The 26912-nt window shown below is 40.4% G+C and overlaps 1 protein-coding gene across 1 annotated transcript in view; it reads right to left on the reverse strand.

Annotated features, from left to right (window-relative positions):
- ASPSCR1 (ASPSCR1 tether for SLC2A4, UBX domain containing) overlaps positions 1-26912 on the reverse strand; it is a 4162292-nt gene that overhangs the window by 1638590 nt on the left and 2496790 nt on the right. Inside the window, exon 9 of the mRNA XM_044068220.1 lies at positions 17130-17211. Coding sequence (XP_043924155.1) covers positions 17130-17211 — 82 coding nt within the window. The remainder of the gene's footprint in view (positions 1-17129; positions 17212-26912) is intronic.

Here is a 26912-nt window from a genome sequence, read left to right on the forward strand (position 1 = left end):
CCAGTGGTAAACTATTATGAACCATGTAATAACATAGTAATATAAATTACAAGTTGAATATTCATCATTGTAATAATGAAAAATAGTTTAAAGAAAAACATCCACAAACTGTCATACCTCGAATATATTCGTCATGATAAATAATGAAAAACCACAGAATGAAATGCAATATCAATGTATCAAAACTGAGGAACAACAGATATTCATAATATGAAACTGAACATATATTGTCCATAAATGTTGTAAGCTAAGAGACCCAGTACAAAAAAACAACTACAGGTGATCATTGAGACCAGGAGAAAAAAGGCCCCCTAAAGTAATTATCCAGTATTTCTCTTTATGATCCAAGAGGCCATGCCAACCCTGTTTATGACTACGATCTCCTGTAATACGATCAATAATCATGAAACTAAATTTGGCCTGCGGATGTTTGAGAGTATGTTGGTACAAAGCACTAGTAGATTTGTGATTCTTAATATCACTGCGATGTTCATTCATTCTAGATCTAAGGGGCCTAGAAGTCTGGCCCACACAGAACGCACCGCAGTAGCAGGTTGCTAGGTACACAACCCAATCACTACCACAGTTACCAAATGTTTTAATGTTATATATTTGGCTGGTATTACGACTTAAAATTCCTTAGATTTGTTCATCAGTGAACATGACCCACAATGGCCACAGGGAAAAGAACCAAATAACTCTTCCCCATGTAATGTAAGTTGTTTATGGGTAGTCCCCCCACTACCTATGTGTTTGTAATGAGATAAGTAAGAACCCAATGTTTTGCCTCGTTTATAAGCAAAACGACATTGTTGCCCCAAAAGTGACCTCAAATGATCATTGGCAAGCAAGATATTCCAGTGTTTGTTGATGGTATTCCTTATCATATTGATATTTCTGCTATAGGTAGTGATAAATCGTATAGGGGTTCCCAATGTAGTATTTTTCTCCATTTTATATTCCAACAACTTTTTCCGGTTAATTCGGTTGACCCTGCATCTGGCTAAGTTAATATCTTTGTTTTCATAACCCCTGCTAGCAAATCTATTACATAAGTCCATGCTGGCTGATTCATATTCAGCATCCTTAGAACTAAGGTGCTTAATACGCATGAATTGTGACACAGGAATACTCCTGATAGTGTGGCGTGGGTGCATGCTAGAAGCATGTAACAAGGTGTTATATTGTGGGTACTTACGGAAAACCTTGCTGAATAATGTGAGGTCCTGGTTTTTGGAGACAGTAACATCCAAAAAATTGATCGTATTCTGATCGTATGATAATGAAAATTCCAGTCCCCATATGTTACTATTAAGGTATTCAACAAATTCACGTAAGTAGCCCAAATCCGCACGCCACACTAACCAGCAGTCATCCAGATAACGTCGCCAGATGTCCATTTCAACCTGATAAATGTTGTGTGAATTATCATAAATCATGTACTCCTCAAAATAGGCCATGAAAAGGTCAGCATAAATAGGAGCGAAAGACGCTCCCATTGCTGTACCTTGCAATTGCCAATAACACTGGCCTTGAAAATACAACACATTTTTATTGAGTACATGTTCTGACAAACAAATGAGTAGAGTATTAAACCCGGGTGTATACAAATTTGCCCTGTTAAGCCAATATTGAAGAGATTGTAGGCCTGCCCAATGTGGAATACTGGTGTATAAGGCCTTAACGTCTAAGGTACACATGTACCATCCTGGTTCTAACTGGGTATCCTGGATAATCTGTAAGAATTCGGTTGTGTCCTGCAACCTAGCCCTAATCAAACCCAGCAAAGGTTTGAGGTATTTCGTGAGAAAGGCCGATAGAGGTTCCATAAGTGATCCTATTCCAGAGACAATAGGTCTAACCAGGGGGTTTATTAAGTGATTTGTGAATCTTTGGCAAAAGATATAAAATCTGTTTACGGGGTTCTGAAACAGTCAGAGACGAAAGACATTTTTTATTAATAATCCTCCTCAAAAGCAAGCTTTAGAAAAGAATCAATTTCTTCTTTAAAGTGAGGTGTGGGATCTATAGACATATGCATGTAACAGGTTTTGTCTGATAGTTGTGATAACCCCTCCTGTATGTAATCATCTGTATTAAGAACCACCACAGCACCTCCCTTATCCGCTGAAAGTACTGTTATTTCCTTATCATTACGTAGTTGATCCAATGCCAACCTATCACCTGAAGTGAGATTATTTTGTAACATAATATGACCATAATTCTCAAAATGGAGGTCCCTCAATATAGAATCCATAAAAATGGTGACATGTTTATTCATAGGTGGTTGAAACAACGATCTACCAAACCTAAATTCATCTGATACATGTGAACTCTGTCATCAGCAAAAAAACAATTTTAAATTAAGGTTACGACAAAAAACCTGCAGATCCTGGATAATATGATATTCTTGGGAGAAAAAAGCTGGTATATAGTTAAGTCCCTTATTCAATAAGGCTGTTTGTTCCTCAGATAGCAAAGTTCTGGAAAGATTCAATACATTTTGGTTAGGTACCTGGGCTGAAACTAACTCAGAAAATTGTTCAGTAGACCCTGAAAGGAGACATTCGGAGGTTCTTTTCCTGTGCTTCCTGCCACCCCGATGCCTTGTGCCACTTCTAAAGGGATATTTCTATTACTTTTCTTTCTGTTAGGTGAACCCCTATCAGAAGCCCCCTCACTATCCGTGAGGGAGGAATCATCCCCTGAAGTACTATTAAAGGAACTATCCCTATTTTTCAAAATGGATCGAGGTCTCTTTTTGGTACGACTGGGCCCTGACCTTGTTTGGTTTGTGTCAGCAAATCTGACAGACCGACTGAACTCAAATGGTTTACCCCTTTGATAGTCTGAAAAGTCCCTGTGAAATTTTTTAATTTTACGTTCCTTAATAATCTTCTCATGTTCAGTCAGGTCTTGTGAAATTTTTTTAATATTATCTTGATATTTCAAGGAAGATTCAAATTTGCTAACATCCGAACATAATGTCTTAATTTCTTGTATATTCATATCCATAGTCCTTTCATAATATTGTAATAATATTTTCACAAATAACATGGACCCCATCTGTAATGCTTCTTTCCAGTCCTGATTCAGCTTATCATCCGGTCTCCCCACTAAGGGTTGGAGACGTATTCTGAGTCCCCTGGGGGCCATCTTCTGAATATTCAACTTGTAATTTATATTACTATATTATTACATGGTTCATAATAGTTTACCACTGGTATGTGTTCATTTTTTGGTGCATTCCTTTCAGGAAAATATGCTTACACATTTCTATCTAGCACCTTGGTGCTATTTTGTTTTTTATATTAATCCCCATTTGTGAATACACAAAGTTTCAGGATGTCTTATGTTTTCCACAATATTTAGGTCTCATGAATAATTTTGGGTGTTATACTGACTTTTTAATATTAGTTCTGTTTTTGTATGAAGAAACTCTTTAGGCTTTGGTTGCTTTTCACATTTTCATTGTTTCATGAATATTCATGATTTCTGTCTGCCTATTGGTTTACATTTTCTATATATTACCTATGTTAACAGGTCATTTTCTGTTTGTTCTACACTGAAGAAGGCAGTTTATGCCGAAACCAGTCTGTGGACTGATTTATTTTTCACATCTGTGTCTGCTCTTGCTGGTCTACTTTTGTTTTTTGTCTTTTCTAGGTACCAGAAAAAGCCTGGAATAGAAACAGTGTCCCTTTTCCTCTTCTGGTATGAGTTGAATAGCCCCCATGCGTAAGAGGGAAAGTACTTGTTTTTGAGCCTCTGCTCACTGATTTGGGGGCAGGTCTGGCCACCCGTTTGGTGTTGGCAATGTGTGGAAATCTGTATCCCTGGGACACTATATTTAAAACCCATTTGTCCTGGGTTATGAGTTCCCAGTTCTTTGCATGAAGAGCAATCTCTCCCCCCAAAGGGGTGGTTAAAAGATTAGTGCTTGGGAATTTTAAAAGGAAGTAATTGAGACTGTTTACCATAGGGGGGTGTCTTGTTATTTCCAGACTAGGAAGTGGAGGCCCCCCCCACTGCTTAGTTCTGAGAGTCTCCTGGGACTGAAACCTGGGGTTTTTGCTGTGTCTGGGTTTGGCTTGAGATGATCTGGAAGGGGATGGAAAGGACCAATTCTCAGTAGGCCAGTGCCTACTAAATCTTGGAGGTTGCACTTGTAAAAAATCATTAACAGTTTGCATAGATTTAGCTTTATCTTCCATCTTTTTAAGAACTTCTTCAGCCTTATTGCCAAACAGGTGGTTCTGATTTAAAGGAGCATCCAACAATTTAGCTTTAACATGATCAGGCAAAGATTGTTCCTTAAGCCAAGCATGCCTTCTAAGCAGAGACCTAGTAACAGCAGCCCTGCAAGAGGCCTCTAAAGAATCAAAACCACATTGCAAAGTATGTTTTCCAACTTGTTCAGCAAAATGCATTAAATCCTGTAAATCTTTATTTTCACAGAGTCAGGAATCAACATCATTTGCTGTTTAAGCAGTCCAATAATATGCTGATATTTTAACATATGAAATTGGCAGTTTAAAGCTCTGATTGCCAAGGTTGCAGAAGTATAAACCTTTTTACCCTATCTATCCAGCACCCTGGAGTCTCTATCAGAAGGGGTAGGATTTTTAGCAGTAGAAGCCTTAATGCCCTTGGGCCCCTGAGAAATGGTTTCTGGATCCGCAACAGGATTTTTGAAAAGGAAGTTATGGGACTCAGGAACCCTGTAGTACCCATCAGGTTTACTAGGAGCCGGAGGCAGGGAATCAGGGGCCAAACTAGATTCCGAGAACACATCATCAACAATGTCTAGTACAGGAGGTATAGCCAAAGGCCTATGTTGAGGTAGTAGAAGGAAATCCCTAAGCCACTTTTGAATCAGAAAATTCCTGGCTTTCTCAGTGAAAATGCTCCCTTAAAGTATGTAAAGTTTCCCCAAAAGAATAATCCTCAGGAGGGGAAGCAGAGGGAATGGAATCCTCTGCATCAGAATCCTCATAAGTAGTTATGGACAAATCCAGGTCATTAGAAGAGTCAGAAGAAACAGAATCCTGATCAGAAGATTCATAATCAAGCTCAGCCTTAGGCTTCTTAGAGTGGGGGAGTTGACTACCCGATTAGAGTAATCAGATCTTCAGACATTTTTATCATTTGTTTTTTAGGCATAGGGGCCTGAACATGTGGCCTGGGCATCGTTTTTTAGACATGGATCGAGATTTTGGCCTTAGTAATGAAGGCGGTGTCGATTTAATATGCAAGTTTGTAGGCCTGAATACACCCTCAGAAGCCGGTGCCTGCACAGCGGCTCTGGATCCATCCAAGGTACAGACATCTGGGGGTTCCATAGGTGAAGTACCTCACAGCATACAAGACTCCGAATGGGTCTCAGTAGAGGCCTGCAAATCAGTAGTACTGGGTATCAGGGGCTGCGAAAAGTACAGTTTTGTACCTACCATAAATGTAGATGTCTGATAGACATGCAACTGCAGTCATAACATGTGGGTTGTCCTGCCTCAGGCAGCCCTCGGTCGGCCGGATTCCAAAGTCTGGGTCCGACGTCGGCTGATGTCGCATTTCTCTCTGACGGCAGAGTGGCTGGAGTACATAAGCATCAGCCGACGCCATTTTCTTCAGTGTTTCTTGCCCCAGATGCCAGGTGTCCTCCAAGGAAGGCTGTAATCAAATTGGAAGACAAAAACAGGATTCCAAACAAATAAATGAGCAATAAAACAAATACACCATAACAGATATCCCCAGCTAAGAGAAACAGGGATAGGAGTGGACCCTAGGCATAGAGGGGTATGGAGGGTGGGAAAATCCGACTGCAGTTGCATGTCTATCGGACATCTACATTTATGGTAGGTACAAAACTGTACTATGTCCTTCAAGAATGCAACTGCAGTCATAACATGTGGGTAGAATACCATAGCTTAGCTGGGGAGGAGGAATGCTCTAGGAAAAGATGGTGTGGCAATCAAGCCCTGCAGGACTGCCAAGCAAAGCCTGCTCTGGATCTGGAGTATAGAGGAGATTGTAGTGTTTGGAGAATGTATGCACGGAGCTCCATGTAGCAGCTTCTAGAATGTCCTTAGTAGGCACCCCTCTTAAGAATGCTGTAGAGGTGGCTGTAGCTCTGGTGGAATGTGGTCTGACATTGGCTGGAACAGTCTTTCCATGAAAGGAATAACAGAATCTGATGCAATGTCCAATCCATTTTGAAATGGTCTGTTTTGAAATTGCTTTTCCTTGCACTGCAGGGGCGTAAGCTACAAAAAGTTGTTCAGACTTCCTACTGGCCTTGGTTCTGTCCAGGTAGTAAAGTTGTCTGTGAATGTCCAAGGTATGCAACAGTCTTTCCCCCTTGTTCTCAGGATTGGGGAAGAAAGCAGGCAGATGAATGGCTTGATTTAAAGAAACCCTAGATACCACCTTTGGCATAAAAGTAGGGTTGGTCCTTAATGAAACCCTGTCTCTGTGAAAAATAATAAAGGGTGGTATTGCCATTAGGGCCTGTAGCTCCGAAACCCTTCTTGCTGATGTAATTGCCAACAGGAAAGCTGTCTTCCATGAGAGAAATTGCAAGTCAACTGAAGCTGCTGGCTCAAATGGAGGTAGAGTCAGTTTTTCTAGGACAAAATTGAGGTCCCAGGCTGGCACTGGGGTCTTTCTTGGTGGCTTAATGTTCTTGATTCCCCTGAGGAATTGCCTTAATAAAGGGTGTGAAAAAACAGGACGATCAGTGTTGTATCTAGCTGAAATAGCAGATGCATGTATCTTTATGGAAGAATATGAGAGGCCATTCTTTAACATATCTGCCAAATATTCTAAGATGAGTGGGATGCTCAACAATGATGCATCATGTCCCTTGCTGGTATTCCAATTGCTGAATCTTTTCCACTTTGCTAAGTAAACCTTTCTGGTGGACGGTCTTCGAGCCTCTGTTAGTATCAGCTGAACTTCCTTGGAGAGAGATAGGCTGAAGTTATTTATGGGATCTCCCAGGCTGTTAGCTGCAGTGTCTGAAGATTTGGATGCACTGTTTCGAAGTTGTGCTTAGTCAGAAGTAGAGGCCACTGGGGAAGGGCCCACCTCCTGGTGTGACATATGCTCCGTAGTAGTGGGTACCAGTGTTGTCTTGGCCAGTCCGGAGCTATTATGATTCCCTTGGGTCTCTCTGCTTTGATCTTTAGTAATACTGAGGTCATCAGTGGCAGAGATGGGAATGCATAGATTGTTAGGGAGTTCCAGTTGAATGAGAGGGCATCTATTTTCCAAGCTTTTGGATGGTATGTCCTTGTGCAGAATTTTGGTAGAAGATGGTTGAGATGAGAGGCAAATAGGTCCACTTCTGGCTTGCCCCATGTCGAAGTGAGTTGTCTGAATGCCTTTGGATATAACCTCCACTCGTGTGGATCTGTGAAATTCCTGCTTAGGCTGTCCGCCAACACTGTCTTTTCCTGGAACAAACTGGGATTGTAACTGGATGTTTAGGCGCAGTGATTTCTCCCAAAGCTGCATTGTCAGTCTGCAAAGAGGGTAAGAGTGGGTGCCCCCTTGCTTGTTTATGTACCACATCACAGTGGTGTTGTCTGTCCGTATCATTAAATGGCCTTGCTGGAGTTGGTGTTGAAAGGCCTCGATGGCATGCATTACTGCCAGCATTTCCTTTTGGTTTATATGCAGATGTGTTTCCTTTGGAGACCATTGTCCTTGTATACACCTGCCTTCCATGTGCGCCCCCCCATCCAAGGTCTGAGGCATCTGTAGTCATGGTCTGTGTTATCTGTGGTTTTCTGAATGACATACCTGTGTTTGCCTGGCTCACCGAGGCCCACCATAGGAATTCCTTTTGTAGGCATGGAATTAGTGGTATGATTGTCTCCAAGTTGTTGCTGTGTTGAGACCAAATGCTTTTTAGGTACCATTGAAGCTTTCTCATGTGTAGTCTTGCGAATGGAACCAGGAGAATGCAGGATGCCATGTAACCCAGGGCCTGTAGGAATCTCCTTGCAGTCATCTGGGTGAGTTTTGCTAGACCTTTGAAATAATGAGTTAACTTCTCTTGCTTGTCTTCTGTCAGGTAAGCCATCTGAGAGGCTGTGTCTAGTTTGGCTCCTAAGAAGATTATTTGCTGGGATGGCTGCAGTCTTGACTTTTGGAAGTTGACTGTGTATCCCAGAGCTTGAAGTAATCGTATGACATAATCCAGGTTTTTTGTCAACATCAATTTGTCGTCCGCTTGTATGAGGCAGTCGTCCAGGTACGGGTAAATCTGTATACCCTGGAGCCTGCAATGAGCAATTACTGAAGCCAGGCATTTTGTAAATACTCTGGGCGCAGTAGACAAGCCAAATGGCAATGCTGAGAATTGATAATGCTCTGGCCCTGCAAGAAATCTGAGGTATCTTCTGCAGCTGTGTCTGATAGGGACATGCAGGTATGCCTCCTTAAGGTCCAGAGTAATCAGCCACGACCCCTTGCCCAGCATGGGAAGGAGTTGCTGTAGTGTCAGCATTTTGAACTTTGGTACTATGAGAAAGGTGTTTAATGCGGACAAGTCCAGTATTGGTCTCCATTGAGATTCTTTTCTTGGAACAAGGAACAGTCTTGAGTAAAACCCCTGGTCTTGTTCTTGTTGTGGAACTCTTTCTATTGCTTTCATCCGAATCAGCAGAGTGATTTGCTTGATAGCCTCTGCCCTCTGATTTTGTGGCAGGTTTGGCATGCCTTGTTTTCTTGGTAAGGTATGAAAATGAAACCTGTACCCTCGGTCTATAATGTCCAAAATCCATTTGTCCTTTGTCAGTCTGTGCCAGTTCTCTGCAAACAGAGATAATTTCCCGCCCAAGGGAGCTTCCAGTTGTTCCCTGGTAGGCGGTAATAGAGGAAAGTCATCGAGATTGTGGTTGTGGGGCAGGTGAGACCCCTGCGTCACTTCTTTGGTTTCCTGGCTGCCATTGTCATCCCCTGTAAGGGCCTCTGTATTGGCCTCTTCCTCGGCCATGTCTGTTCTTACCCCTTTGAAACTTTTCTGGATTAGGAAAGGACCAGTTTTTTGAAGGCCAATTCCTACTGAATCTGGGGGGTTGAACCTGGAGGAAATCTTTCACAGTCTGGACTGATTTTGCTTTTTCTTCGATGGTCTTTAACACATCCTTAGCATTTGCACCAAAAAGCTTGTTCTTTTCCAAAGGTGCATCCAGAAGTTTTGCTTTTACATGATCTGGTAGAGGTTGATCTTTTAACCAAGCATGTCTACGAATGACTGCCCCTGTCATAGCTGCCCTACATGAAGCTTCCAGTGCATCATATCCACACTGCAGGAAGTGATTGCTTACTTGCTGAGTGTTATGTACAGCTTCCTGCAAAGTCTTCCTGTCTAAAGGCTCAGGAGTGGCTAATGTTTTTTGTAAATCTTCTAACAGATAATCCTGGTATTGTAACATATGGAAAAGGCAATTTAAAGCTCTCATAGATAAGGTAGTGGATGTGTAAACCTTTTTGCCCCATCTCTCTAATGACCTAGCTTCCCTGTTGGAGGGCAAAGGATTCTTTGAGGTGGAGGCTGAAACTCCTTTAGGCCCCTGTGAAATAGTTTCCAAATCAGCAGTGTGGGCCCTGAATAAATGGGAATGAGTTTCTGGGACCCTGTAATACCTGTCTGGCTTGGCAGGAGGAAGAGAATCAGGGGTAGCACTAGAGTCAGAATACAAATCATCCAGAACATCAAGTACAGGAGGAATAGCTAAGGGCCTGTGCTGAGGCTTCTTAAGGAAAGTCCTAAGGCGTTTCCTAGAATCAGAATACTCCTGACCTTGCCACTTGAAATGTTCCCTCATGGTGTGCAGAACTTCCCCAAAAGAAAAATCCTCAGGAGGGGAGGCCGAGGGGATGGAATCTTCTGCATCTGAGTCCTCATAGGTCTGGAAGAGCTCTTCCTGGCTATCAGAGTGGACAGAGCCCTCAGAATCTTCATCTGAATGTGTAGGGTCAGAGGGTTCAACCCGGGGCCTTTTATCAGGAGGAGGCTGGGATCCTCTCTCAGGATGGGCCTGTGAACCTCTAATCATGGAAATCAAATCAGCAGCCATGGACATAATTTGTGTCTCTGGAGTCGGCTGAGGTAAGGGTTTAGAAGTAATATGCTTTGTTTTGCTGGCTGCCTTAGCCGTAGTGTAGGCCTTAATAGACATGGCCATAGGGGGACTGGCAGCTCCACGTGCAGGAGTGACCTTGTCTACAGCAATGGTCTCGGGCATTTCCTTGGTTTCGGTATCCGGAGGAAAATCGATAACTGGCGTCGGAGTAATGTCTGGAATCGGAGTCGTCGGTACTGCGGTGTCTTCGGTTCGGAGTGGTGGAGAGACCGTCTCAGAGGGAACCGGAGCACTCGCGCTAGGTTTTGGCGTGGAGTCGGAGGTAGACGCGGGCCGAGGATGTCGGTCCCGGTCTTTTCGCTTTTTGGGCGTTTGCGATGTCGGAAGATCCGACGGCATGGTGTAAGCAAAATTATCGCCGAAAAAATCTTCAGCGAACACCGCCCGGCGCCTGAGAGTGCGCTTGTTGAAGCGAGCACAGGCTACACAGGCCGAGACGTCGTGGTCTGGGCCCAGGCAAGGGAGACAGAAAGAGTGGAAATCCTTATGAGGTATTTGTTTACCACAAGAAAGACAATTGTTAACTTTTTCAGTAATTTCTGACATCGGCTGAGGCAAGAAAAGGTCCCCAACGGGGTACTTAGCTTTTTGATGACTTCGGTATCGTAGAATACAGGAGCTGACCGACCGGCACTTGCGAACTGCTTCTGCTTCGGGCACCATGCGGCAAGAAAGACTGAAGAAAATGTCGTCGGCTGATGCTTATGCACTCCAGCCGCTCTGACGTCGGAGAGAAATGCGACATCAGCCGACGTCGGACCCAGACTTTGGAATCCGGCCGACCGAGGGCTGCCTGAGGCAGGACAACCCACATGTTATGACTGCAGTTGCATTCTTGAAGGACATGTGCTTGAGTACCGGCGAACTGGCGACTGGCTTAGGAGAAGCATCATCAGCAGTTTTGGATCTCGACGGCCTGTCTCTGTCTTTATCTTTGCATTTTTTCGGAATCCCGGTAGTCGGATGGCTAACCGACATTTCTGGATAATTAAACCGAGAACCGAAATATTTAGAGGCAAAAATGTACCGACAACGGATAATGCGCTGATTAAATAAAGCACGACGACAGCAAGGTATGTCGTGATCAGGGCCTAGGGCAAGGAATACAGTACGAATGAAAATCTTTATGAGGTATTTGCTTTCCACAAGTGATGCAATTATTAACTTTTACTGACATCAGAAAGGAGCAAGAAAAAGTTTCCCCAATGGGGTACTTAGCTTTAAGTTGAAGACTTCGGTTCTGAAACTCGAAAATGAAAATTGCAGGAGTCGGCCGACCGGCACTCGTGAACTGCTTCTGCTTCGGGCACCACACGGCAAGAAAGACTGATGTAATGGTGTCTGCTGCATGTTTTATACCTCTGACAACCTGATGTCATGGAAGAAGGGACAGCAACAGACACAGAACCCAAGACTTTGTTAATCTGGGGGGCAACCCGCCAGAAGATTACCCAAATGTAATGACTGCGACAGTGAAACACGAAGAACATCTAACCCCTCACCTAAACACACTGTTCAAACTCAGCCTCTCCACAGGCTACGTACCCACAGAATGGTGCACAGCAATGGTTATTCCACTCCACAAAGGTGGAGCCACAACAGAGCCAGGGAACTATTGCCTTATAAGCCTGACTAGCTTGGTCTGCAAGGCTATGGAGTGCATCATCATGGAACTCATTAACAGAGACATTGGGAACCTCCAAACACTGGACCCTACCCAGTTTGGCTTTGTTAAGGGCAGATCATGCCTCCTAAGCCTGGCGGACATCTTTGAGACAGTTACTAAGGCTATAGACGAGGGAACGGTGGTACACAAAGCCTACCTAAACCTCACAAAGGCCTTTGACACCATTTCCAATTCTGGTATTATAGACAAGCTCACCAGCCTGAACATAAATCCCTACGTCACAAGATGGGTTGCCAACTGGCTCACGGACAGAACCCACATGGTGAGAGCTAGGTCCAACACTAAACCTGGTTACAAATTGTATTCCGCAAGGCTCAGTCCTAGGATCCCTCCTGTTTGGCATATACTTCTCAGAGGTACAGGCAAGCACAGGAGGACTAAGGCTGACCAAGTTCACAGACGACTGCAAACTAGGGGCAATAATTGACTCTCCGGCTGATACAGACATCCTCCAAAAGTGTCTCACTGAGAAGGATGCCTGGTGTCAAAATCACGGCCTCAAGCTAAATGCCAAACAGTGCATAGTCATCCCCTTTGGAAAAAACAAAGTACCGACAAACTACCACATAGGTGGTAGTCCCCTAAATACGGAACATGTAATAAGGGATCAGGGGACCCAAGTAGACAGTAACCTCTCCCTTTAATAATCACATTGCCAAAGTGGTTAGAAAATCCTTTTATGTGGCCAACCAAATCACAAAAGGGTTCACATCCATATCAAAGGAGGTCATTGTGCCCCTCTACTCATCACACCCATCATAGAGTACAATGCCCCATTTAGGATGTACCTTACAAGACACCTGCAACAGCTGGAAAGACCACAGAATTACCTCACCAAAGGGATCACTGGCCTCAAACGGATGCCCTATGCAGCTCAACTGAAGAAACTCCAGCTGTACTCGGTTGCATACCACCTACTCAGAGGTGATCTGTCTGACATACAAGACCATGTCCAACCCAGAATGGATGGACATGCTCCACCTAAAGAAAACTATATCCCCTGGAGCCACAAGCTCTAGGGATTTAAACCTCACCGCAACAATAAATAGGACATGCTGGAGGGACAGATTCCTGTCCCACAGACTTCCCATGCTTTGGAACAAGATTCCAATCTACATTAGGCAGAGCTAATCGCTAACACTCTTCAAAAGAAACTTTGACGACTGGACGGGAATCAAAGTTTACCCCAGGGATCACTTCAGTTGCTCTGCTGGACAGAGGCACAGGGAAGTAACCTAAGGGGGGGGGGGGGGTGTGTGAAATCCAACACATTCTGGCTAGGCTTATAAATGCCTTCGGTCAGATAGCCTAGTACCTACCTATGAAACTATGAGAATAAAAACAGTCTTCGATTAATTTTTTAATCTACAATGTAATTTATATAAGACATATATAAATACAAATCTCTCTCTCTATATACACACACACACATATATATATATATATATATATATATATATATATATACACACACACACATATATGGTTCCATTAATTTCATCAAAGGTTCACAGTGATAAACCCATTTGGTACCAACATTTTATATCAAATGTTAAAAAAATGTCAGCAGTAGCTAGTTGTCGGCGATCATGGTAGAGTGGGGAATGGGATTTTGCCCTTTCCAAACAGTAGTGCAATCTCAGAGTTGGTATATATAATTAACAGGGGTTGTGGAGTGCAGGAGGGGGAGCTTGCCACTGACTAAGTTTTTTAATTTTTTGTTGTTTGTTCTCAATGTTTTGGGTTTCAATCTTCTGGCATTCAACCTTTTTTTTTTTTTTAATATTTTGATATACATACATACATCTACACACACACACACACATATATATATATATATATATATATATATATATATATATATGTGTGTGTGTGTGTGTGTATATATACAGATATGTACACCTGTAAAAATGTTAAAATTATTGGGAATAGGTGATACTTAAGTGTATAACAGGAAAAAGGCACCAAAAGCCATCCAGATCTGGAGCTTTATCTGGTTTATGATACAAAACTATGTCTAGAATTTCTTCAAGTATATTTCCTCATTTAATCTGCTAACTAGGCAATCTGGTAACTTATTTGAGGTAACGCAACCAGAATTGTTTCTGTATTTTCAACAATGTTTAGGTTCATAGAGGAATAGATTTCCTCACATATAATAATGAAAGCTGAAAGAATATCTCACAGTTGTGCAAGATTACTATTACTTTCAACAGATAAAATACGGTTAGAGACCTAGCTTAATTTAAGCAAAATAACCAAACATTTTGAAGGAATGGCTACTCATTCAGTACATCTGGCACGTACATTAGCTTCACAAAATGACCACTTTGATGCATGTATGGATTTGATTTATCTTTTGGCACATTCAGTTGATGAGTGATTTTTGCAAACTTCGGGTTTGGTTTCCATTCCTGTTAGGCTCCAATATGTTTCTGCCAAAGTAAGCAGGGACATCCTCTTAGACTTGTTCTCTTCACGTTTCAAAACCTTTACTATGTTTGGATTTGGAGAGGACAGCAGGTATGTATGCAGTCCTACGACTGCAAATCTATACATGTAATCAGTTTTGAGGAGGCCCATACCTCCTCCATTATGAGGAATATATAATCTTGCTAAACACCAATTTTTATAATCTCTTGATAACAGTGAAGGATTTTTTCTTGTTTTTCTGTCCAACTGATCCAATACCTTTTGGGGCCAGTCAAGCACCCAATAAACTGTAAGTTAGAACAGGAAGAACAAATTAGTTTATAGCTTAGACTTTGTTCCTAGATGCCAGGGCTGTTTTTAGTATTAATTTTCATCTTCTAAAATATTAAGTACTGAGTTTTTTTCACACTTGTTCATGTTTTATGGTCAATCCTTCATCAATTCCCAAATATTTATAGAGTCGCTCCTGCTCAACTTCCTTTATATCACATTCCTGTCCCAGGCTGAGATTTCCTTAGTGCTGCTGTCTTGATCTGAGAAAGTTTTGACAACTTCCAGTTGTGCTTTCAGCTCCTCATCCGATGAACTATACAGTTTCGAATCATCCACAAAAAGATAAGTCTTTTTCACTTTGTTGTTGTCTAGGAGCTAAACTGTAACCATGATGTAATCTGTTAAGTAGACAACTTAAAGGCTTAAGGGCAAGACAAAAGAGCAGCAGTGACAGAGTCACCCTGGAATATTCCCCTTTGAATTTTTATCCCTAGGATAATAATTTGTCCTTTATCATGGCTTAGCTACAAACTGGTTTGCCACTGTTTCATGGTCACTGTAATGTAATTAATCAGTGAAGGGTGCATCTTGCACATCTGCAAGCACTCCTTTATCCGTGTGACTGTGGGATGCTGTCAAATGCTTTTTTGTAATCTGTCCATGCCATACTTAGATTCTTCCCTTTTTTAAAATTCTCCATTATGACTACTTAACAATAAATTATCCTTATTCCATATGACTTTCTTTTGTTATCCTTTTGTTCTATTGCCATGACTGAGTATGCTTTTGTGCTATGAGATGAGTTGTATGCAGGTTAAGTTGTAATTACAAGTGAATGGGATCCCCGTGTGTTACAGCACCCAAACTTCTTTCAGTACAAACACTGCGACAGTTTCCATTACAGAAACACAGCACAGTTTTGAAACTCAAGATGACTTCTGCAACAGACAAGTCCTCCACATCATTCCATGCAGAGCGCTTCATACCTTGCACCTTTAAACTTACTTTAAGATCAAACTAGGTCAGGGTAAAGGTAAGCCTTGACCACAGCAAATCTGTCTGAGGGAAGAATGCTTCAGCCAAGTGTAATTCTTTAAGCAGATGGTTATCACACTCCTGTCGAAATTCCCTGCAACAGCTACACATGTGCACTTTCAATGCCACAGTTAGCCCCTGAAAGTAACAGACATAATTTAATGGCATGGCAGCAACATTTTTAATCATTTAACTACAGATAATTTCAAGTTGCACAATAAATGACATGCTATTCACAGTGTAATCTTTAAAACAGCAAACATGATTTTATTGAAAATGAGCTGAATGCTGCTAAAGCTACTACACTCTTGAGAGGCAAGTCAAACAAAGCAACATTTTGAAGATCAAACTACAATGGCCACCACAAAGCTTTGCTTCTTGCACATAAGGCATTAACTATCAGCAGCAAAGTGAGTTTTAGTTCAAGAACAAATGCAAGCATTCATTCATTCATAAGAGCTGAAACAAACTATGCCTTCTGATTAAAATGCTCTGAACAGCTGGTATACAGGAGTATCTGCAGAAATACAGAGCTTGTTTTTTTCATTTAAGGGAAGATCTTGACTTCTTCATCACAGCTGTATCTAGTTCACATCCTGACTTGAATTTCAGATTATTGTGGGGGTGGGGAGGTTAAATTTCAACAGCAGGACAGAAAAGTAACTAATGTGAGGTTCAAATCTCTTATCAGTAATGGTCCATTAACAGGTATGCAAGGAAATGGGCAGCCATGGTGGTGCAGCAGTTAGCGTTGCCACCTCACAGCAAGAGGTTCTCCGGTTCGATCCTCGGCTGAGTTGCTTTCTGTGCGGAGTCTGCATGTCCTCCCTGTGGTCGCGTGGGTTTCCTCCGGGTGCTCCGGTTTCCTCCCACATCCCAAAGTAGGTGGATTGGACAGACTAAATTGGTCCTAGGTGTGAGTGTGTGCACCCTTCTGTGGAAGGCTGGGTGACGGGCTGGCAACTCAACACCATAAAACTCCACTGCCAATCATAAGCAGACAGGTGATCCGCTGTGGCGACCCCTAACTGGGAAAAGCCGAAATAAGAAGAACAGGTATGCAAGAAAAAGATATATACATTAAGAGTGCAAGAAAAAACTGTATAAAGACAATGAGCATGCCATTTTCTCTGGTAAAGGGACAGTAGTATAGACTTCAGATAATCTCACTATGGTGAACATTTTTTGTCTCCACGCACAGGGCATTTGTAACTGAGAGCCTACACACTGGACTCCCTCCAGAAGTCTCCATAAAATAAGATCAATGCTGAACAAGTTAAATTACATCAGAAATAAACAGCTGTCAAATGCCATCAACTGCATGTCTGACCACGACAATTATTAAAAGATGACAGAAGGACTAAAAGAAACTGAAATAAGTTTAAGTGTACGAGTGAAAGACAGAGAGATGAATAGTAACAGAGCTTCAGGTGGTGGGTCCTAGCAACTATTAACACCTGTCCACAGAACACAGGTACTGACTTAGAAAAAGCCACACAGAGTTGGATCTGATGGAATGGGGCAATACAGGACAGAGAGTACTGTACCTTGGGATAACGAAGCATCTTTTCCTGTGACTGGGTTTCTCGTAATGCTTTAGTCATTAAAGGTGCATCTTCAAAACGCTGCCTACAAAACAAATGGGGATAGAAAGAAAATAACTTTAGACAGCAAGCAGCTAATATAGTAATGGTCAAACAATTGAAGAAACACAACAGCTTCTATGGCTAACAAAACTAAAGGAATACACATGCATAAATATGCAAGTAATTTCAGTTAATATGGCTTTTAAACCACCCAATCTGAACACTTGAATTTTGCAGCTATAATCTGTAGAAGTGCTTCAGGTTTTGAGAAAAATAAAAGCAGGTAAAGACTCCTACTCCATAATATCCCTGTATCAGATAGCTGATTATGAAGGGCTCGCTGCAGTACCTATGGAAGGACATTAGGTGATCCCACTGTACATAAACGGTGTAACACACTTGATATATACAAGTTTATATCACTCAACAGCACCTTCCACTTACAAATATACATCAAGTTGTCAGTTCACATCCCCTTAAAAATTACATAATTACTGTATTCTCCCACTGAACACCTAGCATGGTTTTGAGGAGGCCATTACATCCGTCATCAAGAAAACATTGTGCATCTGCCATTCATAACGGCTGTTAAATCAAAGTCCTATTGACTTGAGTTGTTAGTAGCTCACAAGGATATAAAAGATCCCACTGTACTTATCAAAAACAGCAGGGGTGCTTTGTTTTATTTTATAATCTGATATACAATTTGTAGCTGTTCTCATTCCTTTTTACACTTTAAAATTTTAACACTTTAAATACATTACACACATTTTACACTTTTGCATTCATGTATACACTTATGTATATGTACTCAATCCTCAAATCCTTCTGCCACAACCAGTTCTATATTCTATTCAATATGACTGCACAATCACAGTTTACCATACAAGAAATTCACATCTGTATTTCTATAAATCTCATATAGTAATAATCAATATCATATCTACCATTTCCAGAATTCCATATTAAATTTTCCAAAACACTCATTCTTTAAGCTTTTGCCAGATAGTTCTAATCTTTCACATGTCAACAAAGAATGTTCAACAGATTCCTCCGCCTTACACTGTTTACATTATTTTTGTGTTGCTTGTACCTTGCCCTTCTGAGAGTGATCTGTTCAACAATAGTCACAACAAATATCTTATATCTCCCACACCTCTTTAAATGTCTTGAAGACAGTCTTTCTACTTCACTTAAAATTTCCTATGGTTTAACAATCATTTTGCTCCATTACCTTTTTGTGCATGGAGACAGATTTACAGAGTTTACATTGCAGTATCAGTCCATGGACCATAATGACCTTGCTAATATCCACCCTCACAGAGCACCTCCTGCCACCAGGAAGGCAAAGCAAGTCAGGAAGGAAATGCATATATGGGAATCTATTCAAACATCAAGGTTTGCCTTAAAAAAGTTAGAGTATCTCTCTGTTTTAGATGTAGATTATTCCACAATCTGTTCCTCCACAGTGTGTTACTTATTTGATGAAACAGATTCAAGTCTTTTGTTTTTTTTTTTTAAGGTGCAGAAAAACAAGGAGTTGGGGTCCTTAGCAGCATGAAATGCTAGACATAAATCACCTGATAGGAGTCTGTAATAAACAAAGAATATAGTGACAGAGCTTCAAGCCTGCTGTGTTGACACTTTTATATGGCATCAGAAATCTTTCCATAACACTATTTTCTTTTCATACATCATTACCTAATTTCCACAATCAACCTGTGCTTATGTATTACAATATTTTCCTTATCCATGTATCCAACCATTTCCCTTATGGTTTCTTTTACTTTTTCCAATTCTTACTTTATCTCATGCTTATTCAGATTTGTCTACAATACTTTACTCACAATTTATTTTCCTTTTCTCTTGTACTATACTTTTCATCATCCAAAAACATGTCAAGATACCAGACAGACAATAATACTTCTTAACCTCGGTCCACCTTTTCCTTCTGTACAGTACAATATTCATCTTTTAACTGCATTCAATCTAAAATACCATACAACACTGAATATTTCAAGAAATTACTTTTCCTTACCTTTTGGAATTTTTTCATCACACACGACTTTACCAAACAGATTTCCTTTTTGAATGACATCTGAAATGCTTTCCTCAACACTACATTTTTCTTTATTTCCCGTATCGTATCCTCTCTTTAATTCATGATTACATCTTGTTTACCTAACTTTATACTATAAAATAATACCCATCCTATTTTTTTACATCTAAAATGTTTTCTCTCCATTTCATCTCAATCATATTTTCTCCAATTGTTACTTTTTTCACACAGACTTTACAGAACATCTGCATAAGACAAACATAGGCACCATTACCTGCTCCGTTCCTTCTCACTCTGCTCCTTATAAATCTTACTGGCAATTCATTTATAATGCATTTGTTAACACAGTAAAGATAACTCCACTCACTGGACACCCTTATTTACCTTCATCTTAAACATGAATACTTTCATCTGCCCATCCACCACAACGTAATTCCACATATTTTCAAACACCACTCTACTTCCCATCACAAAACTTCTTAACATTTCCCATGCGCTACCATAATCTATACTATCGATTGCTTTTGCTACATCACATACAAGGATCACACTGCCTTTCAGCCCCTTAACAACACTATCAACTACTCCATTCAATAATAACATCTCCTCGATCACTTGTTTCTTTAATATACCACACATACCTTTATACATAACTTACTACTTCACTACATTTCTTTTGCAAAATGTTCCTGAATATTTTATAATACATTATACATTTCCCAGTTTAATATGCCTCCAATATTTGAACTTTATCACTTTTGTATATAAATGCCATTGCTCCTCAAATAATTCATTATACCCTTGCAAATCAATTCATATATAATTTCCAAACATATACCTTCTCATCTTTCATTTCTTTAAAAATAACTATCATCCTATCAAGAGCTGGCACAACTTCAATAACTTTTTCAGTACCATATCTGATTCATCTCTAACAGGCTCTTTTTAAAGCCAGTTTACTTTTTTCTCCTTTCACAACCCTATACTCTTACCAACCCCTTTCCCATCTTTTTTGTCAAGAACTTTTCTTTGAAATATGCTGCTACGACATTAATAATCTCTTCTTGCCTATTCTTTGAAATATACTGCTATTACATTAATAATCTCTTCTTGCCTATACTGGACCTCATCATTTTTATCCCCATAAACTGATAAACACACTGGAGGCAAAAAACTTGCATACTAACACATCACTGTCAAGAACACACACAGTGTTCACCACACACATAGAACAGGTTAAGCAGAGGCACTAAAAAGCAATCTTCCCAAACCTCAAAGACCTCCTAAGTCTATAAATGGCAACACCAATCCTCCGCAATCTCTAAAACAGTCACCAAAAGCAACATCAAACACCACACTTAAACGTACAACGAGTGGAGCCCAAGAGCAAAGCCAGTAAGGCAAACACATTATCCAGGACTCTTGTCATAAGGGACTCCATTGTATGAGACACAGCTGCTTCACTCATCAAACTGAACAAGGAGAAAAAAATGGTTAGTTGCTTATCTGGAGTCAGGATCAGCCAAAGTGCACACACGTTCAAGTCACAGCACCACAGGTACCAGTATGATTCTATCATAATTCACGTGGGAGTTAATAACCTGAGACTTTCTTCCCTGGACTATATACAGAGAAAAACTCCATCTCTCTGAATGTGTGTCTCAGGCAGGTATGTCCCTTGTAGTCAACAGCATTCTACATTCACCAAGGATGATGTCACAGTGCAAACAAAAGGTGATTGACTTCAATAAATGGCTTAGTGTTTGGTGTCTTTCTAAGGAGATTCAATACTTGGATGCATGGGAGAACAGGGTTAACAAAACACAATACTTAGCAAGGGATGTTCTGCTCCTGTCTCCCCTAGACTTCTGAATATTGGCTAAAACTTTATCTACCTTCTCACAGTCTTTTTTTTAACAATGCCAAACTGACAAACCTACCCACATAGCAAATAAAACCAAAGAAACAAAGTTGTTACTGCTCAGTGCTTGGAGGCTACACAAAAAATCCATACTCAAAGTACTCCTCCCTCTGGAGAGCACAGACAGACGTACAGTTACCAAGGCATGGCTTAAACCAGCCAAAGTACTCCTGCAGTACAAGGCTTCAGTGCATTCTGTTCATTTAGACCATAAGCAGCACAACTAGGGACAAGGGTGAAGGAGTCTCAATCGATATAAGCAACAAGCATAACTCTAAGTTAGTTAAATAGGACAATACCCTGGAATTTAACCACTTGCAAATTACCACAGACAAAGTCCCATACCATACCATACCATACCCTAGCATTCTATAGGTTACCCTTCATGTCCATAGAGTCCCATAGCTCATACCTAGCCCTACTGGAGACATTCACCATTAAATCAAACCTACTGATGGGAGACTCCCTATTCATGGGAGACTAACTGCCCCTCTGCAAAATGGGAAACATACACTGTCTCATATTCACAGAGACAATGACTCCAGAACTTTAACACAAATACCCCCGACCAAATAGTGTGAGGTTCAAAGATACTGGACTTAGTACTCACCAATACAGGAGAGCAATGCACTCCAACCCCAACCAACCAGTGTCATTTCCTCACTGGTAAGCTGTCTCCTTCAAAATAAAAATCAACTTAGTAACCCCAGCAAACCCTTTTACAATTAGAAACAAAATTAAAAAAAAAAAAAAAACCCACAAAACATCTTATTAAGCAATAGTTTGTCAAAATTAAATGTCCCTCCCAGCTACAACTTCTCAGAAGCCTACATAGAATTGTTCACAGAGCCCCTGTAAAACCAAGTAAATGGCTGTATAGAGGCTGCTGTACCTAATAAAAGTAATCCCTAAACAAACTCTAAAAACAAACCACACTGGTGGAATCCTAACCCAATTAGGGTATATAACAAAAGGAAAAATATCATGGCTAAATTCAGGAAAAGCACCTCCCATAATTATAGCAGCTCTCTAATTAAACTAAACAGGAAACGAGGAGGACTAATTAAGTCCAACAAGGCCAGTTACGAGGTCAAGGTAGCATCACAGGTTAAAGATATCCACAAGGCCTTCTACAACTATGTCCAAAACCTCAAAGACAGCACTCATCAGTGTGCCAAACTGGTGGTAAGTGGTGCCACCTTTATTGAGCACAGCAACATAGCAAATTTGCTGGTTGACAAACTCAGCTCAAACTTCACCCACACACTCTCCTGCCTCCCCATGAAATACATACTAGCATAACCCTCCCTACTAGTAAATGGGAGAAGATATTTCTAGGGCCAAAAACACAGCCTCAATGGGCTCCATCAATTTCCCAGAATGCCTCCTAAACAGCTTGAAACATGACTTACCAGAACCACTTGAGACACTTATCAACTATAACCTCAAACGAGACTTCGTATCATGTGAATGGAGAACAACAGTCACCCCACTTCACAAGGGTGGACCATCAAATAACCCTGGAAACTACAATCTTATTAATCTGACTACTCTAACAAGCAAAACCATGGAGCAAATTACCATGGAAATGATCAACAAATATATATAAGCAGCCTTCAGACAGAGAACACAACCAAGTTTGGCTTTGACAAGGGAATGTCAAGCAGCAACGGATGAGGGAAAAATGGTGCATACCACCTACCTAGATCTGGCTATAGTGTTCTACACCACTTGGGTATAACTGACAAACTCAGTGAACTGGGCATAAACCCCTGTATAACTCAATGGATTCCCAGCTGGCTTACAGACAGGACCCAAGAAGTCATTATGGGTGAGACTACCTCCAAAAAGATATTGGTCACCAATTGGGTACCTCAAGGCTCCATGCTTGGACTGCTCCTGGTTGGCATCTACTTCACAAGCAAAGACTAATGTTAAGAGCCTTTGGCTGACCAATTTTACAGAGGAATGCAAACTGTGAGTGATCACACATTCCCCTCACGACACAAACATCATACAAAAGAGTCTAACACAGAAAAATGCCTGTTCTCAAAGTCAAGGATTAAAACAATGCCTAGAAATGCATTACATTCCCTTTTGGTAAAACTACCACCCAAACAAACTATTTTACTGCTAATACATCTCCAAGAGTCAACCAGTAGTCAGGGATCTGGGAACATATCTACACAATAATCTGGCGTTTGACCAACATGTGGCCTAGGTAGTACGAAAATAGTTCTGTGTTGCCCAACTTATAAATAAGGACATGGACCCTAAGGTTGAGGATGTCATAGTGCCACCTTATTCAGCCCTTAATAGACCTTTTATTAAGTATAATGCACCCATCGGCATGTACCTAACCAGATATATGCAACAGATGGAATGTCCATAATGGTTCCTTACTAGGACAGCCCAGGGTATAAACACAATGTCATGAAGGGAACCCCTTTAAGAACCATTTCTAGACTCTCACAGATTACTGAGAAGCAATCTATGCCTGGTTTATAGGTTCATAGGTAGGTACTAGCCTATCAGCCCAAGGGCCTACGTAAGCCTAGCCAGCAAGGTTCCATTGCTTTCGCCACCCAAGAAAGTTATTTTCCTGTGCCACTGTCGAGCAGACACACAGAAGTGATACCCGGGGTGTATTTCCTACTTCCCATCCACTCATCAAGATTTTTCTTGAAGAGTGCTAATGAAGAACTTTGCTTGACATATATGGGTACCTTTTCCAGAGTATAGGAAGTCTCTGAGACAGGAATCTATCCCTCCAGCATGTCCAGTTTACTGTGGTGACAAGGTTTAGGTCCCTAGAGTGTGTAGCTCGGTGGGATTGGGATTACTTTAGGTGTAGCATGACCAACAACTCTGGGTTTGACGCAGCTTTATATGTTAGGCAGAGATCACCTCAGAGTAGGCGATATGCTATGGAGTAAAGCTGGAGTGTTTTGAGGAGGTCATTTGTTTGAGGCCAGTAATCCTCTTTGGGAGGTACTTCTGTGACCTTACCAGCTGCTGCAGATGTCTTGTGAGGTAATAGGGGCGTTGTACTCTATAATGAATCTAATGAGTGACGAGTAGAGGGGAACAAGGACCTCTTTTTTCCTGGATGAGAACCCTTTTATGATGAAGTGTGCCACGTAGAAGGACTTCCTGACTACTGGCATACAAGGAATCCTCAAATCCATCTTTGATTGTCTTTCTGGACATGCACAAAAACAGCATCAGAAAGTCTAGAATCACTAGAAATTTAATTTTGCTTGTGACATAAATAAGACATGCTGGTGAGATATATATGTATATCAGAGGATCACTATGGTCTGCAACAGGCTCCACATCCATGTGAAGCAAAGTTCATCCCTAACCATTGCAAAGAATAACTTTGACCAACGGATAGGAAATCAGAAATTCACCCTAGGTCTGGCTCTCATGTGTCTAATACATAAACACAGACAGAAATGCAAAAATTAACATACCTCCCCCAACATAACCTCTAGAAACTTCTTAACTAAACTACCCCCACCTAATAAACACCCATGATACACAGGGACACAACTGATTTGGACTGCATGGCTAGATTAATAAAGGCCGTTTTGGTCGCTATCCTAGTATATACCCAAGAGCCAACCATTACCCTTCATCATACTTCACACGTTTCTCAAGATTACAATGACATCTGGCTATATCAATCTCAACATTCAACTACACATGCAAAAAGAACTACACACTACTGATCTGGGCAAACAAGCTAATGCCTCTTCTGTCAAAGACAGCTAAAGCTGCCATATGCAAAAGAATACTCCTATCTCAAATTGAATGCAGACACTCCGTTATACATGCAGCCTCAAACAAAACCACCAACCATACAATCTTCCGGTTCATTACTAACTCCCCCAGTCATGAACATCACTGCCTAACTCTCGCCAAACATAAACAGTAAATTTGAGAACCAACCACCTACTAGGATCAGTAATTAAAAAATCCCGTTCTATTGAGATATCCTGCCCTTTCACTCAGACTTTTCACCAAAACTCCCAAATATAATTTCAGGGAAATTTCTCGAACTCAAACCACCCAATTAATCCCCAAAAGCAAACTTTATGGTACTCCCTTGTACATTCTCCATTCTAGTACCTAAACTACACAAACCCTGCAGCTCGCTCACACACACCTCTTTATAACTATTCCATCCTATCATGTCAACCCCTTAATTACTTACTGCTTTTCAATTATCCTACTTCACTTTTCTCTTTGAACCTCTCGCACACACCTCCTTTCTACTCTTCTTCCCTCTGCATGTTCGCTCATCTTTCAATGTCCTTCACACAAGGTAACCTTTCTTCAACAATTTTCACTTTCCTCTTCTAATGTCTTCACACCTCTCCATATGACATGCTGATACCCACCTCAGACTTTATGACTACATCTCAATAAAATTTTGCTAAGCAAAATACCATTTTTTCATCGATGATTTTGCATTAACTCCTTCTTCAACTACATGTTGCAGCATACACTTACACCTGCAAAAATCGGAGATTACACGTGTGTATACACACATTATATATATATATATGTGTGTGTGTGTGTGTGTGTGTGTGTGTGTGTGTGTGTGTGTGTGTGTGTGTGTGTGTGTAAAAGTACAGAGAAATACTTAGAAGACTAGATACATGCATACAAAGCTTCTAGCGTTGAAAATAAATTGAAAAAATAAAAACTAAACGAAGTGCAGTCCACAGTGATTACTTAAGCTTTCGTTCCTTTTATTTCCTATCGGAACTTCCTCAGAATGGATCAAATGTCAAGGGATACAGCATATATAACACCAACAAGCTCATGAATAATAACAACTAAACAGTTCAGCCAGTAATAAACAACTTTGTATACGCAAATACATATGTATGAAATGAATTAGTGAAAATACTGCCAGTAATAAACAACTTTGTATACGCAAATACATATGTATGAAATGAATTAGTGAAAATGCTGGCCATGAAAAAAGTCTTTTAAAAAAAGACTGAATGATGCTCTTAACAAAAAGAGAACTACTGTAGAGAAATATAAAAACATAACATTATGTATGAGAACATTGCCAATGGTGTATATACAAATAATGTCTGAATGATGCTATAAAACATATATAAAAAAAATGAATGTAAAGTACATAATATAGAGTGCCAATCTGTAAAATAAAATACACCACTGTGACTTTACATTCATTTTTTGTATATATGTTTTATAACATCATTCAGACATTATTTGTATATACCCCATTGGCAAAGTTCTCAAACATAATGTTATGTTTTAATATTTATATACAGTAGTTGTTCACTTTTTAACAGCATCATTCAGTCGTTTTGTAAAAGACTTTTGTCATGGCCAGTGTTTTCACTAATTCATTTCATACATATGTATTTGTGTATACAAAGTTCTTTATTACTGGCTGAACTGTTTAGTTATTATTCATGAGCTTGTTGGTGTTATATATGCTGTATCCCTTGACATTTGATCCTATCTGAAGAAGTTCCAATACGAAATAAAAGGAACGAAAGCTTAAGTAATCACTGAGGACTGCATTTCTTTTAGTTTTTATTTTTTCAATTTATTTTCAATGCTAGAAGCTTTGTATCCATATATATATATATATATATATATATATATATATATATATATGTATACATATACATATGTATATTTATATATATATATATATATATGTGTGTGTGTGTGTGTGTGTATATATATATATATATATATATATATATAT

This window comes from Protopterus annectens, chromosome 4.part0, assembly GCF_019279795.1.
Source record: "Protopterus annectens isolate FY-2018-M chromosome 4.part0, PAN1.0, whole genome shotgun sequence".
NCBI classification, from domain to species: domain Eukaryota; kingdom Metazoa; phylum Chordata; order Ceratodontiformes; family Protopteridae; genus Protopterus; species Protopterus annectens.